Raw genomic sequence first — 18,029 nt, forward strand, 5'->3', positions numbered from 1 at the left:
GCTCTTGTCAGTCACCCAGGCTGGAATACCGTGACACGATCGTGGCTCGCTACAGCCTCCATGTCCCAGGCTCGAGCAGTTCTCCCACCTCAGCCTCCTGAGTAGCCGGAACCACAGAACCACAGGTAAATGCCACCACATCCTCAGCCCCCTGAGTAGCTGGGGCTACCATGCACACCAGCACCACACTAAGTTTTTTTGGCTATTTATTTATTTATTTTTTAAATAAAGATTGGGTCTCATCTCACTCTGTTGCCCAGGCTGATCTTGAACTCCTGGGCTCAAGCAGTCCTCCCACCTCAGCCTCCCAAAGTGCTGGGATTACAGGCATGTGCCGTCACACCCAGCCCTGCTAGTTTTAAAAAGGGACTTTTTTTTTTTCTTGATGGAAAAAAAATGAAACAGAGAGCCAAAAGCTTTTAACTGTTTTTTTTTTCTTTTCTTCAATGAAAGCCTCTCATTTTGAAAAGACATGTTTTTCTTCAAGCAACAAAGGTGGTAGAGGAAAATCCTCAACTTTCTCAACGAGTCATGTAACGTTACACTGGCCTCCATAAAGCACCGATTAAGAAAGCTAAAGAATAAGATGTTGTATTTCTTTTAAAATAATTTAAAATATATTAAATTTTCCTAAGGCAGGTTTTGTTTGAATGAGGTGTCTTGATTAGATAACTACATGCCACTGAAGGAGAACAGTACTTTTAAGGAGCTATTTTTGTTTCGCAGTAGAGTTGAAACCAGCTGATTAATCCAATGAAGTTAAACAGCAGAGACAGATCTCGTACATAAGAGTATCAGCTAAAGTCATGACTACACCAATTCTTTACACAATTAAGACATCTTTGCAACTGTTCAATTTAAGTACTATGGTTTTTAGATAATCGAGAAAAACACAGTTGTACCTTAACATCTGTTGAGAAAATACAAATAAATATGATGCTAATAAATGGCCACTGATAACTCAGTAGCCATCTGAATAGTCATGCGGTTTAAGAATACATCCTTGTATAATCTGACATACAAATTTGTCATTTCCTGCACATGCACACCATTGTTTAAAAAAAAAAAAAAAAGCCAGTAATAGTGTCTGGATCGGTCAGGAGCACGGCCTCTGAGTCCCCTGTAATTTAGTTAAGCTAAATTAATACCTCATACCAAATGGCTCCAGGAAAACTGTCCTGCAGGTCAGAAGGGAGCCCAAGAAGAAAAGCACTTGGCCAACATCGAAGCAACTCTGACCACAGCAGGAGAGAACTTGAACCAATGCTACCACTGCATCAGAAACACAAGGATAGGTACTAGGCAGAAGCCATCCTTCCCAGTGGAGGGAGTGTGAGCTGCTCTGCCACTAGAGAGGCTCTGGAGGCCTACTTAGTTGCATAATCAAAACAACATCAGTAACTGCACTTTGAATCAAAACGAGCAGAAAGAATTCAACACTTGCTGTTCATAACTGGACTGAAGATTTAAGGTAAGGCTCTGTTGCCGTGCAAGTGGAATCTCTTCCTCTAAGACTGACTTTCACATGCCAGGGAGAGAAAGATCCATGACTAGTACACTGGAATCTGGTTTTGCTACATTCTATTCACAATCCCAAAGAAATGCTATTTCAATGCAAGACCAGATGTTTGGCCCATTATTCCAGCAACTCCCTTTGACAGGACGATTTACCCTGCTACAAAGAAGCACAAGATGTGGTGTTGCTTAAAAAGTCCTGTATGTGAGGAACTCTTTCATTTTCTTGGGGATTGGCAGTGCTAGGACTTGGTAAGTTGTTAGGAAACTTCGAAGGGCTTTCCGGCATAAGTGCTTCAGTGAGGACAGGACCCTAGGAGCTGTCCAGAACTGGACGTGGCCATCTCTTGTCCTGAAATGAAACAGAAACCGATGCTAAGACAGAGCTTGGATGTTCATGTTTTCATGAGGACGGATACTCATGTTTCTGTTTTGACTGCAAAGAGCAGGAGACTTCGGAGAGTGAAATGTAACCCTGACCGTGGAAATGGATGTAAAAGTTGTGGTGCTGAATAATTAAAGCTGCTGATAGGATTAGAAAAACTCAAGACACCTGTGATACCAAAGCACTCTCTCTTGGCACAGCCCTTTCTAAATCTGACCACAGTTAGTTCAAAAGTATAAGGGGGAAGAGTGCCACCTACTGAATTATAGATGTTACCTGTAAAGTGGTCTTTTAGCCCTAAATGGTTTCCCATATATTATGCATCATCTCAATTTTATTCTCCCTTGTGAACTTGGCCCATTAGGTGGCATGACTTACAGATCTTTAATTACATTTAGGTTAAATATTCAGAGAAAATGGGACACCGTTATTAGCAAAATCGATCATTTGAGTTTTATATAATCTTGAATTGCCTTAAAGGTTTCCTCATAGGCAAGAAAATTCTAGATGGTTTCTTTCCTTAAAAAGCTCCATGGTATACTCAGCAGAAAGCACCACCCATCTGTTCAGCTAACAAATACATACCCTGTGGCAATGACTCCACCATGTGGAAAAAATGTGCAGCAAAGCCCATTGGTCATAGGAGCAAATGCAATGGGAGTTTTCAGTTCCAGGGCCCAGATCCTGAGGAGTCTGGATGGGGAGAGAGAACATCTGTATATTAGCTGACCCAGGGCCAGACCAAGAGGGCCTTGCTGCCATTACTTGCAAGCACTTGTTCTGAGGCCATGTAAAGAGAGTTCTCTTCGTTACCTGTCATCTGCCACCGTGGCAAGGTACAAGCCTTCCGGAGAGAAGCACACAGATCTCAGTGAGCTAATGTGGACGTCACTGTCATCCATGGCGGGGTCAACCTGGGTGTGGCTGGAAAGGAAAGAAACAGGATGGCAGGCCTGGAGTGATGGCTGCTCTCCACCCTCCATCGTTACCCTAGGCAGGAAGCCAAACTGCCCTGGCTACAAAAGGGCTCAAGATGCATTGTGTGCCCCTCGTGGAAAAGCTTGGGATTTGCACACTGGGAAAAAAAGGGTATCTCAGAAGGCTCCAGGTGTCCTGTGGATGAAGGGTTACTAACACTTCCTTGTGCTAATTTGCTTATGCAAAGTAGGTCAGCCCTCACTTTAATGCCACAGTAGAAACTGCAAGTCTTTTTTAGGCTAAGATACATGATAATTATAGGACTGCCTATTATTTGCTTCATAAAACAACAGACACAATAGGAAAAAGGAGACCAAGTTTGTGAGAACATGAAACTCATTTTGGAAAGCACAGTTTCGATAAGAGGCTCTTTCTGAACTTGTTACTACAGTTATTAGTAAATGGAAATAAAGAGTCATATTGAGGCTTCATAATGCTGATTCCTAAGAAGTACACACAGCCACCTGAATCGGGAGACTGGAAGACACTCAAAGCTACTTGAGAGGGCTTAATTGACAAGGCATCACTAAGAAGCAATGAACCAGGCCAGGCGCAGTGGCTCATGCCTATAATAGCAGTTTGGGAGACTGAGGCGGTGGATCACCTGAGGTCAGGAGTTTGAGACTAGCCTGGCCAACATGGTGAAACCCCATCCCTACTAAAAATACAAAAATTAGCCAGGCCTGGTGGCGCACGCTTGTAGTCCTAGCTACTCGGGAGGCTCAGGCAGCAGAGTCACTTGAACCCAGGAGGTGGAGGTTGCAGTGATCCAAGATTGCGCCATTGCACTCCAGCCTGGGTGACAGAGCGAGACTCCGTCTCAAAAGAAAAAGAGACCCACTGTGTCTTTTTATCCAGCTTGTCCCCTCCCATGTCCCAGATTCTAAAAGAGACATGTCTAATCCCAGGCAGGTTCCTCATCAGTCCCCCCACAAAAAAGTCATAGCAGGGATTCAGTCCTTACTGGAGTGACCTCAGCCTTTCGCCGGTGTAGGGGTCCCACATAATCACATTGGTATCGTAAGAAGCCGTGACAAGCAGGGCAGAGTCGGGGGAGAAGTCACAAGAGACAACACTGCTTTGATGGCCCTCTAGCTTCCGAATTAACGTGTAGGACCTCATGCTCCATAGAAAGACCTGTGGAAAGTAAGAAGTGCCTGGTTAGGGCAGAAGCAAAGTGCTTAGGACTCAAACGGAGGGAGGGAAAGGTACCACCACCAAATCTGCAGGCCCTGCAGCCAGGGCTGATTCTCTATCCCTTTTCTACAGCTCTTCCAGAACCTGTGGTGTAGGTTTAAATAAGGTAACTGGTCTGGATTCTTGAGGATTTAAAACAATGGACATGCTCAAGGAGCTCACTATAAGAGAGAATAAACCAGATCAGCCTTAGGAAGACCCCCGCTGAAACGCATGTGCAGAGGCTTCTGAGTCTGCTTCTGAGTCCTGTTTGCCAATAGGGTAGTAGTATGTGCTGATGAAGACCTGAGCCAAGTGCTATCTTATTCCACTTAAAAATAAAGGTCAGCGGCCAGGCACGATGGCTCATGCCTGTAATCTCAGCACTTTGGGTGGCTGAGGTGGGTGGATCACATGAGGCCAGGAGTTCAAGACCAGCCTGGTCAACATGGCAAAACCCCATCTCTACTGAAAATACAAAAATTAGCCAGGCATGGTTGTGCACGCCTGTAAGCCCAGCTATTTGGGAGGTTGAGGCAGAAGAATCACTTGAGCCTGGTAGGTGGAGGTTGCAGTGACCTGAGATCATGTCACTGCACTCCAGCTTGGGTGAAAGAGTAAGACTGTCTCAAATTTTTTTTTAAAGGGTCAGAAGTGAAATCTGCGGCCACCCCACAAAGTGGTGGCAGGCTGCCAAGGCATTTTACACCCCCCACCTTGTGTATGTAACCATGGAAATCTGTCCCAAGACTGTGCCTCTGACCTAGCTCATCACTTTAAACCTTTGTGAGAAGCATTAAGAGGATTTTATTTTTATTCCTTTAAGAAAACCCTCAGACCGGGCGCGGTGGCTCACGCCTGCAATCCCAGCACTTTGGGAGGCCCAGGCGGGCGGATCACCTGAGGTCAGGAGTTCAAGACCAGCCTGGCTAACGTGGTGAAACCCCATCTCTACTGAAAATACAAAAATTAGCCAGGCATGGTTGTGCACGCCTGTAAGCCCAGCTATTTGGGAGGTTGAGGCAGAAGAATCACTTGAGCCTGGTAGGTGGAGGTTGCAGTGACCTGAGATCATGTCACTGCACTCCAGCTTGGGTGAAAGAGTAAGACTGTCTCAAATTTTTTTTTAAAGGGTCAGAAGTGAAATCTGCGGCCACCCCACAAAGTGGTGGCAGGCTGCCAAGGCATTTTACACCCCCCACCTTGTGTATGTAACCATGGAAATCTGTCCCAAGACTGTGCCTCTGACCTAGCTCATCACTTTAAACCTTTGTGAGAAGCATTAAGAGGATTTTATTTTTATTCCTTTAAGAAAACCCTCAGACCGGGCGCGGTGGCTCACGCCTGCAATCCCAGCACTTTGGGAGGCCCAGGCGGGCGGATCACCTGAGGTCAGGAGTTCAAGACCAGCCTGGCTAACGTGGTGAAACCTCATTTCTACTAAAAATACAAAAAATTAGCCAGGCGTGGTGTAGCACGCCTATAATCCCAGCTACTCGGGAGGCTGAGGCAGGAGAATTGCTTGAACCCGGGAAGCGGAGGTTGCAGTAAGCCGAGATTGTGTCATTGCACTCCAGCTTGGGCAACAACAGCGAAACTCTGTCTAAAAAAAAAAAAAGAAAAGAAAAGAAAAGAAAACTCTCCAAACCACAAAAATAAATGATGAACCACCTGGGCTGTACCAAATGGTGAACTCTCAACCTTCCCTTCAGTCACAGCAAGTGGCTCAACGCAACACAAAATTCAAACAGAACTGTTCTCAAATTGTTCTTGGATTTCTAATACCTTTTGTTTTTTCAATTAACAGGATTTCAGGACAAAGTTCAACAAGTAACTGCACTGACATGATTTGAATGGGAAATCCGAATTAGAGGGATTCAAATTTGATGGTTCAAAGGAAATTTGGATTCACATGTGGGCTGCAACTTTTAAAATCTCAGACTCCAAGAAGAAAAGAAATTTAAAAAGCAATTGTTTTCCCATTTTGTAAAGGGAAACAGCCCTCTGATGACAGGAGCAACCTGTTTCCAAATCCCTCCTGTCTTTGGGTTCGTGTTAAAGTGCAAGTCACAAGGGACTTCTGCAGGTGGCGGCCACGGCCCACCAGCATGCCTTCTATTGGGGTGGATTTGCGGACGATTTTAAGAACACTCACACACACCAGGCCACCACTTCAGACCTCCATGTCTCAGTGAATTAAAGCAATAATGCTGGAGACTCACCGACTTCTCTCCAGCTGCAGAGCACAGCATGCTGCAGTCTGGGGAGATGGAACAGCAGTAAACCCACTGCAGGTGGCCCGATAACACTTGAATCTGTTTACCTGGCAGGAAAAAGAAGCAAACAATGAGCCAATCCTCAACAAAGCAGGAAGACTGGAGAACGGGAGAACTGGGGTGGCAACAGCCCCCAGCCCAGTATACCCATCAGCTCCTATCAGCTGGGCCCAAGGGTCCAATTTTTAATTCAGAGTAAGAAATATGACCAGATTTGTCATTTAAACACCTGTAATCTATGAATATGATATTCTAATTCCCCATGGAAACCATTACCTATGGCTTCAACACAATCTATAAGATCAGTAAGGGTGAAGGGGTACATTGATCACTTTTTTGTTGTTTGTTTCTGAGATGGAGTCTTGCTCTTGCTCTGTCTCCCAGACTAGAATGCAGTGGCGCGATCTCAGCTCACTGCAACCTCTGCCTCCCAAGTTGAAGCGATTCTCCTGCCTCAGCCTCCTGAGTAGTTGGGATTACAGGGACGTGCCACTGCGCCCAGCTCATTTTTGCACTTTTAGTAGAGACAGGGTTTCACCATATTGGCCAGGCTGGTCTCAGACACCTGACCTCAGGTGCTGATCACTTTTTTTATATAATCTTGAATTGCATTAAAGGTTTCCTCATAGGAAACCATATCAAAGGGACCTTTGATAGCAGAGAATGTTCTTTTTAGGCTCCCCAACCACCTCAAGTACCCTGAAGCATCATTCCCAATTTTAAGAGAGTGTTTATCTTCATTTAAACTCTGTAATGGTTTCTCTGTAATCACAAGGATCCTGCCCCAGACTGTCACCCTCCCAGCCTTGCCAGGATGTCCAGATGAGCAGTGGTGTGGAGTCATTAGGGGCACACATTCTAGAGTCAGACAGCTTGGGTTTGAATCCTGACTCCCCTGTTAATTCAGCACATAACCCAGGGTGTCTCACACAATCTCTCCAGCTCTTGCTTTAAAAATAAAAAAGCCCGTCCATATAGAGGATGGGTGAATAAGTGGTGGTATATCTACCCCATTAATGCAGTTGGAATTAGAGATAGATTTTCCATGGGGTACCTACAGTTTAATGAAAAATGCGAGATGCAGGGAAAAATCGTGAAGATGTATGATTCCATTTTTGTCAAACAATGACCCAAAAGCCATGAATGCAAACGTGTGTGCACAGGATTATACAAGTAGACAGAAAAATGTGGAAGGGTATATACTCCTAACACAGGGTACGAGGATGCAGGGGAAGAAGGGAGGATGGCAACAGCAGGGAGGGCAAGAGAGAGAATTGGGAAGGAAAGAGCCAAGCAAGAAAGAAGAAAAAATAATTGTTATACGCCTGTACATGGTCATATATATGAATTTATTTAACTTTATGCGGATGTATGGATCCACAAAAATTAATATTTTTTATTTTTATTTTTTTTTTATTTTTTTGAGACAGAGTCTTGTTCTGTTGCCTAGGTGGGAGTGCAATGGCATGATCCTGGCTCACTGCAACCTCTGCCTCCTGGGTTCAAGCGATTCTCCTGCCTCAGTCTCCCGAGTAGCTGGGATTACAGGTACCTGCCACCATGCCCTGCTAATTTTTATATATTTTTAGTAGAGCCAGAGTTTCACCATATTGGCTAGGCTGGTCTCAAACTCCTGACCTCGAGTGATCCGCCTGCCTTGGCCTCCCAAAGTGCTTTAATTAATATTTTTTAAAAGTTAGTCATGGTGCCTGTAGTCCCAGCTACTCCGGAGACTGAGGCAGGAGGATCACTGGAGCCCAGGAGGCAGAGGCTACAATAAGCCGAGATCGCAGCATTGCACTCCAGCCCATGCAACACAGTGAGACTCTGTCTCAAAAAATAAAGGTCAATCATGGTTTCTTCAGCTGTCAAATCTCAGGGTGCTGGGAGTACTGAATAAATTAAGGCATGTTAGGTCAGTGGGGCAGCGCCTGGCAGCTGGGAACACAACTTTATTCCCCTCCTCTCCTTGAAAAGCTCTCATAATTGGCCTACTCCATCCCGCCCACTCTTGGTCACTCTCACTTGGTCTTTCCTTCCAAGTCATCAAGTGATTTCCAGAGCCACTGCATGGACCTTCCTGAGATGGTGGCAAGCTGCCTCAGTACACACATTAAGCCAGCATTTAAAAAGGCACTGCCAGCTGAGCGTGGTACCTCACACCTGTAATCCCAGCACTTTGGGAGGCCGAGGTGGGCGGATCCCTTCAGGTCAGGAGTGCAAGACCAGCCTGACCTTCATGGCAAAACCCCGTCTCTATTAAAAATACGAAAATTAGCCAGGCATGGTGGCACACACCTGGAGGAAGCTCTGTCTCAAAAAAAAAAAAAAAGAGGCACTGCCTTGGAGAAGCCGTCCTGATCAGCAGCACATCTTAGACTGTGGGATTACAGGTTCCACAGTACTTGGCAGAAACCACCTAGAGAGGCCAGGCGCAGTGGCTCACGCCTGTAATCCCAGCACTTTGGGAAGCCCAGGTAGGCAGATCACTTGAGGTCAGGAGTTTGAGACCAGCCTGGCCAACATGGTGAAACCCTGTCTCTACTAAAAATACAAAACATTAGCCAGGTATGGTGGCTTACGCCTGTAGTCCCAGCTACTTGGGAGGCTGAGACACAAGAATCACTTGAACCTGGGAGGTGGAGGTTGCAGTGAGCTGAGATCGTGCCACTGCACTCCAGCCTGGGTGACACAGTGAGACTCCGTCTCAAGAAAAAACAAACAAACAAAAAAAACACCTAGAGTTATCTTGGTGATCAGATGCCTTCAGATGAGGATGCATGTGCACTGCCTTAGTTTGTTTGACAAGTTGCTATGGACTAAATGTGTCCCCCACACATAAAGCCCTAATCCCCAATGTGATGGTATTAGGAGGCGGGGCTTTTGAGAAGTCAATAGGTCATGAGGGTGAAGCCTCGGGAATGGAATTAGTGTCCTTAGAAGAAGAGACATGAAAGAGAGAGATCTCTGCCAGATGAGGATGCAGAGAGAAGGTGGCTGTTTACAAGCCAGGCAGCAGGTGCTCACAGACACCAAAACTACTAGCACTTCGCTCACGGACTCCCCAACCTTCAGAACTGTGAGAAATAAATAAATGTTGTTTACGCCACCCAGTCTCTGGCATTGACTAAGATACAAGTTTTCAGGCTCATTGCTAAAAGAGCAGGAGAAAGGTCCCTCCCATGGCTGTGTGGAGCTGGACAGTCATAGCTTAGGAGAGAGTGCCAGTGCCTTCACACCATGGGGACAAGTGGCCTCTTCATGACCCTCCTTCCAATCCCTCCAGCCCCTGATCCTCTTCATGACCCTTTACCACTGCCTCCTTCCAATCCCTCCAGCCCCTGAGCCCCATCCAGGGCTGCAGGAATTGAAAAATGGCATTGCAATAAATTCCCCTCTCTTATGTCACTTTTTTTCTTTTTTTTTTTGAGACAGAGTCTTGCTCTGTTGCCCAGGCTGGAGTGCAGTGATGTGATCTCAGTTCACTGCAACTTCTGCCTCCCAGGTTCAAGTGATTCTCCTGCCTCAGCCTCCCGAGTAGCTGGGACTACAGGCGCCCACCACCACGCCCAGCTAATTTTTGTATTTTTTAGTAGAGATGGGGTTTGGCCATGTTGGCCAGGCTGGTCTTGAACTCCTGACCTCAGGTGATCCACCCGCCTCAGCCTCCCAAAGTACTGGGATTACAGGCGTGAGTCACTGTGCCTGACCTCTTATATCACCTTTCTAGTTAAGGATCAATCCAGACATGTATGGAATTCCTTATTGGGCCACCCCTGTATATAGTTTGCTCGAGGCAGAATTTCACAAAACCTGATGCTCCGTAGCCTGAGAGAATTATTCTAGGCTTAGAGTCTGCTTCAAAAAGAAAGTCTTTCTTTCTAACAGGAAGCACCCAACAGGGACTTCTAGATCAGTGGTTCTCAACCTGGGGAGACCTTGCCCTTCACAGGACATGGGGACTTTTTTGCTTGTCACAACTGGAGAGGATGCTACTGGCATCAAAAGAGAAGAGGCCAGGCACGCTGCTCAGTGTCTTAGAATGCACAGGAGAGCCCACGACAAAGGGTTATCCAGCCCAAAATATCCATAGTGCCGATGAGAAAACCTGTTCTAGATCAAATATTTTTAACAGGGGCAATTCACCCCAAGAGGGTACAAACTAGTTCTTGGTAGCCAAAAAAATCTTAACATTTTTTTACATACAAAGCATAGACATGCATTCAGCACATAAGCAGATATACAATATATCTTCGATATTAAAATAGCCTAAACAGACACACAGTATATGTTTGGCATTAAACTCTGTTTGGTATAGTATTATCTTTGGGGCGGGCAGGGGCGATTAGGAAAAAACTGTCTAAAAGGCTCCTTAAGGGGCAATCACAGAAAAAAACATCAAGAAACACTGTTTTAGGTAAAAATGACACTGGTAAAGTGGAGAAAGCAAATACAGTATTTTTGGAGTTGCCGAGTAGTTCCTTCACTTCCCATACCGTGTTTATTCAGGTCCCAGATGCGAAGAGTCTTATCCCGTGACGCGGAGACCAAAATCAAACTGCCACTGGGTGTGAAGCTCAGATCTCTCACGACATCTTGGTGGCCGGAAAGATTCAAAAGCAGGAGTCCTGGCATGGGAGCAGGGGCACTGAGTCAGCCAGAGAGGGGGCACGAGGTGTGCCTGCCACAGCCACACCCCTTGGCCAACATGAGTGGGGCAGGGAGGCGACATAGTCAGAACATGCACCCGAGCCTCCCAGAACCTGGTGCCAGCCAGGAATGACCTACCTGTCTGCACCTCCCAGATCTTGATCTGCCCATCGTTGAGTCCCGTAGCAAGAACCAGGCAAGAGACATCGGGCACTTGGGGGTGGTGGCGTGCCCAGAGCTTCCTGCTGGGTGGGGAAGGCCACGGGCTGAAGGCCAGCCCCCAGACAATCTGACCACAGTCCAGCGTCTTCTCTTTTGGGCTGCCCCGCCCTTTCGTCTCATTTTTGCTACTTCGGCTTTTGGCTTCAAACCCTTTAGGGATGCTGGGAGAAGCAGAGATTTCTTAATGAATCTGCAATTGTTACCAGTCTATCAACTTTTCATCCTGGGACACGTAAGACTTTTGGGGAGTGGAGGGAAGGGTCTGTCACCCAAGCTGGCGTGCAGTGACACAATCATGGCTCACTGCAGCCTCGACCTCCCTGTTCAACTGATCCTCCTGCCTCAGATCCACCAAGTAGCTAGGACGACAGGCATGTGCCATTAGGCTCTGTTAACTTTGTTTGTATTTTTTGTAGGACAGAGTTTTGTCATGTTGCCCAGGCTGGTCTCAAACTCCTGAGCTCAAGTGATCTGCCCACCTTGCCCTCCCAAAGTGCTGGGATTACTGGCATGAGCCACCCCACCCGGCCACATAAGACTTTAAATCCTAGAAACAAGCTGGCCTTTCGTGAAATCTGCTGTGACTTTTCTTTTTGTTTCTTTTTAAGAGTTGATGTAGGCCGGGCGTGGTGGCTCATGCCTGTAATCCCAGCCCTTTGGGAGGCTAAGGCAGGTGGATCGCCTGAGGTCTAGAGTTCGAGACCAGCCTGGCCAACATGGTGAAACCCCATCTCTACTAAAAAAAAAAAAAAAAAAAAACAATTAGCCGGGCGTAGTGGCGGGTGCCTGTAACCCCAGCTACTTAGGAGGCTGAGGCAGGAGAATCGCTTGAACCCAGTGGGTGGAGGTTGCAGTGAACCAAGACCGCACCATTGCACTCCAGCCTGGGGAACAAAGGCAAAACTCTGTCTCAAAAAAAAAAGAGTTGATGTTAACACAGGCTATACTGGCCATGGCTCAATCTATTTGCAACAGCCCTGCAATGGGGTGACCTGCCTTGTGGGATAACTAAATAACAGATGCTCCAGGGAGTCACATGCTTGCTCAGAAAGTTCTCTCAGGTTTTGATGAGTGGAAGGAAAAAGACACTCAGTTTTTCCCATGAGTAAGAAAGCATACTGCAGGTTTGGAACTAGGGCAGAACTTAGAGGCTGAATATCCACCACTCTCCTGCCTGATGAGTTCCCTTATCGCTAGCTTAGAAATACCCAAGGAGTTGGAAAATAAACCCATCTTGCCAACACCGTTTGTTTGGTACATGTTAATTTCCACCTTCACTCACTATGTTGCAACTGATTAATGAGGCTCCTTCATTTACTTCCGAACTGATGGTAACCCGCACAAGGATCAAACAGCAAGGTAGTCAAGAGAGAAAAGGAATTCACAGGGCTGTGTACAGGTATCCTGTCCTGGAAGATCTCTTAATCCGACCCTCTCCTACAATTGAACTTACAGTGAAACAGGCCCAGATAAGCTAAAACATGAGGCCCTGGCCACCACTGCGCCCAGGAAGCAATGTCTCAAATGCACAAGCACTTGGCCGGCCCTGGGGTTGAGCCTGAAAACATGAAGCTTACTATTTGCAGTACACAGCACAAAGGTCTCCATGTGACCCTGACCACACTCTGGTTGGTTAAACTGGCAGAAATGGAGATGAGAAAGCTGAACGCCAGGATGAGGTCAGATTTGATTCCATGAGAAATCCTAAACTCAATGCATACGTAGTTGAACAACTTTATGTATTAATTGGTGTGAAAATAATTGCAGTATTTGCAATTACCACCATTACTTTTGCACCAACCCAATATTATAGATGTTCCTGAAAAATTCTAAGTAAATCACATTTTTGTCAATTGTGTGGTGAAATACACAAAAGAATTTTAACTGGCCGGGCGCGGTGGCTCATGCTTGTAATCCCAGCACTTTGGGAGGCCAAGGTGGGCAGATCACGAGGTCAGGAGATCGAGACCACGGTGAAACCTCTTCTCTACTAAAAATACAAAAAATTAGCCGGGCGTGGTGTCAGGTGCCTGTAGTCCCAGCTACTCGGAGAGGCTGAGGCAGGAGAATGGCGTGAACCCAGGAGGCGGAGCTTGCAGTGAGCCGAGATCGCACCACTGCACTCCAGCCTGAGCAACAGAGCAAGACTCCATCTCAAAAAAAAAAAAAGAATTTTAACCAAGCTCATTTACAAAATTAGAAGGGAGGGGCCGGGCACAGTGGCTCACACCTGTAATTCCAGCAATTTGGGAGGCAGAGGTGGGTGGATCACCTGAGGTCAGGAGTTCGAGACCAGCCTGACCAATATGGTGAAACCCCATCTCTACTAAAAATACAAAAATTAGCTGGACGTGGTGGCAGGGACCTGGTGGTGTGTGCCTGTAATCCCAGCTACTCGGGAGGCTGATGTGGGAGGACTGCTTGAGCCAGGAGGCGGAGGTTGCACTGAGCCAAGATCACACCACTGTACTCCAGCCTAGGTGACAGAGTCAGACCCTGTCTCAAAAAAAAAAAAAAAAAGGTCTACACTCTTAGCAATTGTCAAGTGTATATTATTAATAACCACAGTCATCATGCCATACAATAGATCTGAACTTACTCACCCTGCTTAGCTGAAACTTTATACCTTTGATCAATATCTCCCCACTCCCTCTCCCACCCCCGGTAACCACCATTCTACTCTCTGTTTCTACGAGTTAGATATTTTTAGATTCTACATGTAAGTGAGATCATGCAGTATTTGTCTCTCTGTGCCTAGTGCATTCCACTTAGGATAAAGTCCCTCAGGTTCATCCATGTTGTAGCAAATGACAGGATTTTGTTCTTGTCAATAAAGTTTTATTGGAACGCAGCCACAGGCATTTGGTTAGGTATTGTCTGAGGCTGCTTTCACACTGTGACAGCAGAGTTCAACAGTCAAGACAGGGACCTTATGGCCCACAAAGCCTAAACTATTTACTTTATAGAAAAAGTTGGCCAGGTACCATGGCTCACGCCTATAATCCCAGCACTTTGGGAGGCTGAGGCGGGAGGATCACTTGAGGTCAGGAGTTTGAGACCAGCCTGGCCAACATGGTGATACCCCATCTCTACTAAAAATACAAAAAAACTAGCCAGGCGTGGTGGGGGGTGCCTATAGTCCCAGCTACTCGGGAGGCTGAAGCAGGAGAATCACTTGAGCCCAGGAGGCAGAGGTTGCAGTGAACCGAGGTTGCACCACTGCACTCCAGCCTGGATGGCAGAGCAAGACTCCATCTCAAAAAAAAAAAAAGAAAGAAAGAAAAAATTTGCCAACCTCTGGGTCTAAATGGCCAAATATAGGCTGAAACTTGTTATTCTGGCCAAACAATCTGAATGTGACCATGAATGTCACTTCGATCGGCTGCCTCTCCACAGACTGTCCAGACCTGCCTGGCTCTGGCCCTGGCACTGGCCCCTGAGTTTGTTGTCATGAGAAGCAGCACTTAAGAGGCAGGCTATGGGAAGAGGTTTAAGACAGCTTGGAACCACCAGTTAAATTTGTTTTATTTCTTATAAAATCCTGATTTCTGTATTTGTTTTATTTATTTTGGTTTTTTTTAAAGACAGGGTCTCTCTCTGGCACCCAGGCTGCAGTGCAGTGGTGTGACCATAGCTTACAGCAGCCTTGAACTCCAGGGCTCGAGCAGTCCTTCCATCTCAACCTCCTGAGTAGCTGGGACTACAGGCGCATGCCACCATACCCAGCTAATTTTTTAATTTTTGCAGAGACAGGGTCTTGCTATGCTGCCCAGGTTAGTCACTAAATCCTGGCCTCAAGCAATCCACCCCACCTCAGCCTCCCAAAGTGCTGAGATTACAGGCGTGTGACACCACACCTGGCCCTAATTTCTGTATTTGAATTAAGGAATACACCTGTAGCTACTTTATTCCAAAAGAATTAAGGCATACTTATTATTTCATTTTAATATCCTAAATTTAATTTTTCTAGAAAGAGATACTAAAATCTCCATTTTATGGGTTATTAACTTTCCTGGGGTCACAAAATCAGGGGCAGAACTGGAACGAAGGTCTTAGGTATCCTGGCCTAATGCTCAACAAATACTTTGAGTTTGCTAATGAATCAAGGGATGAGTTACGTGAAAAGCAGGGAGGTCGTACCGTGGGAGAGAGCTGATGAGGCAAGACAGATTCATTGGCAGAATTTAGCTTCACTGAAGTTAAAGTTTCTAAAAACTTTATTTCAAAAAGCAGTATAATTATTTGGTTAATATCAATTATTTGCTCAATATCAAAAGCACTACATGATTTTTAAAAAATGTATAACTACCCTAACTAGAATATAAATGCCCCAAATTCTCTCTTTTAAAATACTTTTAAAATAGCTATTGTTGGCAGGGTGTGGTGGCTACGCCTTTAGGAAGCTGAGGTGGGAGGATCACTTGAGGCAAGGAGTTCAAGGCTGCAGTGAGCTATGATCATGCCACTGTACTCCAGCCTGGGTGACAGAGCAAGACCTTTTCTCTGCCCCCCAAAAAGCCCGATTATTTTAAATTATAAAAATAATAAATAAAAATAGTAGCGAAACATGGGAGAAATGTGAAAATGAGACAAAGTAAAAATTACCTATAATCCTAACACCACCATTCTAAACATCTCACTATAAATTTTTGTGTATATACACAAATGTCTTTTAAAAACAAATCTGATATCATACTGCATACATGGTTTTACAAACTGCTTTTTTTTGTTTTTTTAAGAGACAGTGTCTCACTGTTGCCCAGGCTGGAGTGGCCTGGTATGATCAGAGCTCACTGCAGCCTCTAATTCCTGGGTGCAGGTGATCCTCCCATCTCAGCCTCCTGAGTAGCTAGGACCACATGCACCTACCACCACACCAGGCTAATTTTTAAAATTTTTTTGTAGAAATCGAGTCTTGTTATGTTGCCCATGCTGATCTAGAACTCCTAGCCTCAAGTGATCCTCCCACTTCTGCCTCCCAAAGTGCTGGGATTACAGGCGTGAGCCACCGCACCCGGCCATATAGCCTGTTTTTTTTCAATAAGCCTCATACTGCAAACATTTCCTCAGAATACTGTTCTTCAAAATATGTGATTTTGCCAGGTGCAATGGCTCACGCCTGTAATCCCAGCACTTTGGGAGGCCAAGGAAGGTAGATCCCTTGAGGCCAGGAGTCAAAGACCGGCCTGGGCAACATGGTGAAAACTTGTCTCTTCTAAAAATACAAAAAAATTAGCTGAGTGTGGTGGCACATGCCTGTAATCCCAGTTACTCAGGAGGTTGAGGCAGGAGGACCACTTGAATCCAGGAGGCGGAGGTTAAAGTGAGCCGAGATGCGCCACTACACTCTGGCCTGGATGACAGAGCAAGACTCTCTCAAAAAAAAAAAAAAAAAAAAGTGATTTTTCTCCAAAACCAGTAACTTCTCACTTAACATATGAAACAATAACACTTTGCTCATTATGTTAAATAATAAATATGAAAAAACTGGTTAATACTCAAATACCTTTTTTCATTTTCCTTAGCTAATAGTGAAAAGATATATTCATCTATACAAATTTATGTTTTGTTCAGAAATAGGATTTAAATTTATGTTGTGTTCAGAAATAGGATTCAGAAAAAAAAAATTGTTACTATTTTCATTTACTGATACCAGTAATTAAAGTAAAGGAGCTTTCCCCAACCAACACATGCTCCACACTAGACCCTGAGCTACCCACAGTGCCCTTAGGGAGATGCAAGCCCAGGCCCTTCCTTCTACCCGGGAGCAGCTCTAGGTCATGTGACAGAAAAAAGACATATTTATCTATACAAATTTGAAAACAAGAGTGATTTTCAGGAAACTGACAGATCTTCCATGTTGTGCTTTTTAAAAAGAGCAGACTATAGAATTTATAATTCATATAGTAAATTTACTTACATGTCAAGTCTAGAAATGAAGGTGCATCCCTTGTATTTCAGGTAGGGAATTAGTAAACAATGTATGACCTTGGCATTATCATTAAACTGACCACAGAAGAAACTGAAAACTCTGATTAAAAACACATAACAACATTTGATGGCTGCAAAAATATCATATGGAAATGGTAAAATTTTCGTAACCATCCTCTCATCCCTGGATTTCAAACTGTTTCCAATTTTCTTAATATACAACTAATTTCATGATGAAGATCAGTGTATATAAATAGATGACACCATTTCTGAGATTTTTTTTTTTTTTTGAGATGGAATCTTGCTCTGTTACCCAGGCTGGAGTGCAGTGGCGCGATCTCAGCTCACTGCAACCTCCGCCTCCCAGGTTCACGCGATTCTCCTGCCTCAGCCTCCTGAGTAGCTGGGATTACAGGTGCACACTACCACACCTGGCTAACTTTTTGTATTTTTAATAGAGACAGGGTTTCACCATGTTGGCCAGACTAGTCTCAAACTCCTGACCTCAAGTGATCTGCCTGCCTCGGCCTCCCAAAGTGCTGGGATTACAGGCATCAGGTACCGCGCCCAGCCCAGAAGAACATTTTTCAGGTCCTTGATGCATTTTGCCAGGCTTCCTTCCAAAAACTGCACAAATTTATCCCCCTCAACTCTAGCAGCATGCAGAGTACCCATCTCAACAAACTCTTGTCAACATTCCCTCTTATCAAGGCAAGTTTCATATCCAACTTATAAAAACCTTAAATCTAACGTTATTTATAAAAAATGCTTAAAGAAAAATAAATGAGAGCCTCAAGGGCAAGGGCCATGTCTGATTTATCTCACGACTCTCAGTCCCTAACTCAGTGTTACACAAAGAAACTATGTAACCAAGGCTGGCCAACATAGTAAAACCC

General features: G+C 45.2%; 1 protein-coding gene across 2 annotated transcripts in view; it reads right to left on the minus strand.

Annotated features, from left to right (window-relative positions):
• Positions 1 to 414: 414 nt before the first annotated feature.
• Positions 415 to 18,029, minus strand: part of WSB2 (WD repeat and SOCS box containing 2) — a 28,913-nt gene continuing 11,298 nt past the window's right edge. For both annotated transcript variants that reach the window (XM_031016607.3, XM_019038279.3), the window contains 7 exons: positions 11,119 to 11,363; positions 10,827 to 10,958; positions 6,277 to 6,377; positions 3,843 to 4,015; positions 2,714 to 2,824; positions 2,486 to 2,593; positions 415 to 1,867 (listed from right to left, as the gene is read on the minus strand). In XM_031016607.3, the coding sequence (XP_030872467.1) occupies positions 1,705 to 1,867; positions 2,486 to 2,593; positions 2,714 to 2,824; positions 3,843 to 4,015; positions 6,277 to 6,377; positions 10,827 to 10,958; positions 11,119 to 11,363 (1,033 nt within the window). In that variant the 3' untranslated portion in view covers positions 415 to 1,704. The remainder of the gene's footprint in view (positions 1,868 to 2,485; positions 2,594 to 2,713; positions 2,825 to 3,842; positions 4,016 to 6,276; positions 6,378 to 10,826; positions 10,959 to 11,118; positions 11,364 to 18,029) is intronic.

The sequence above is a fragment of the Gorilla gorilla genome, chromosome 10, assembly GCF_029281585.2.
Source record: "Gorilla gorilla gorilla isolate KB3781 chromosome 10, NHGRI_mGorGor1-v2.1_pri, whole genome shotgun sequence".
Taxonomy (NCBI): Eukaryota; Metazoa; Chordata; class Mammalia; order Primates; family Hominidae; genus Gorilla; species Gorilla gorilla.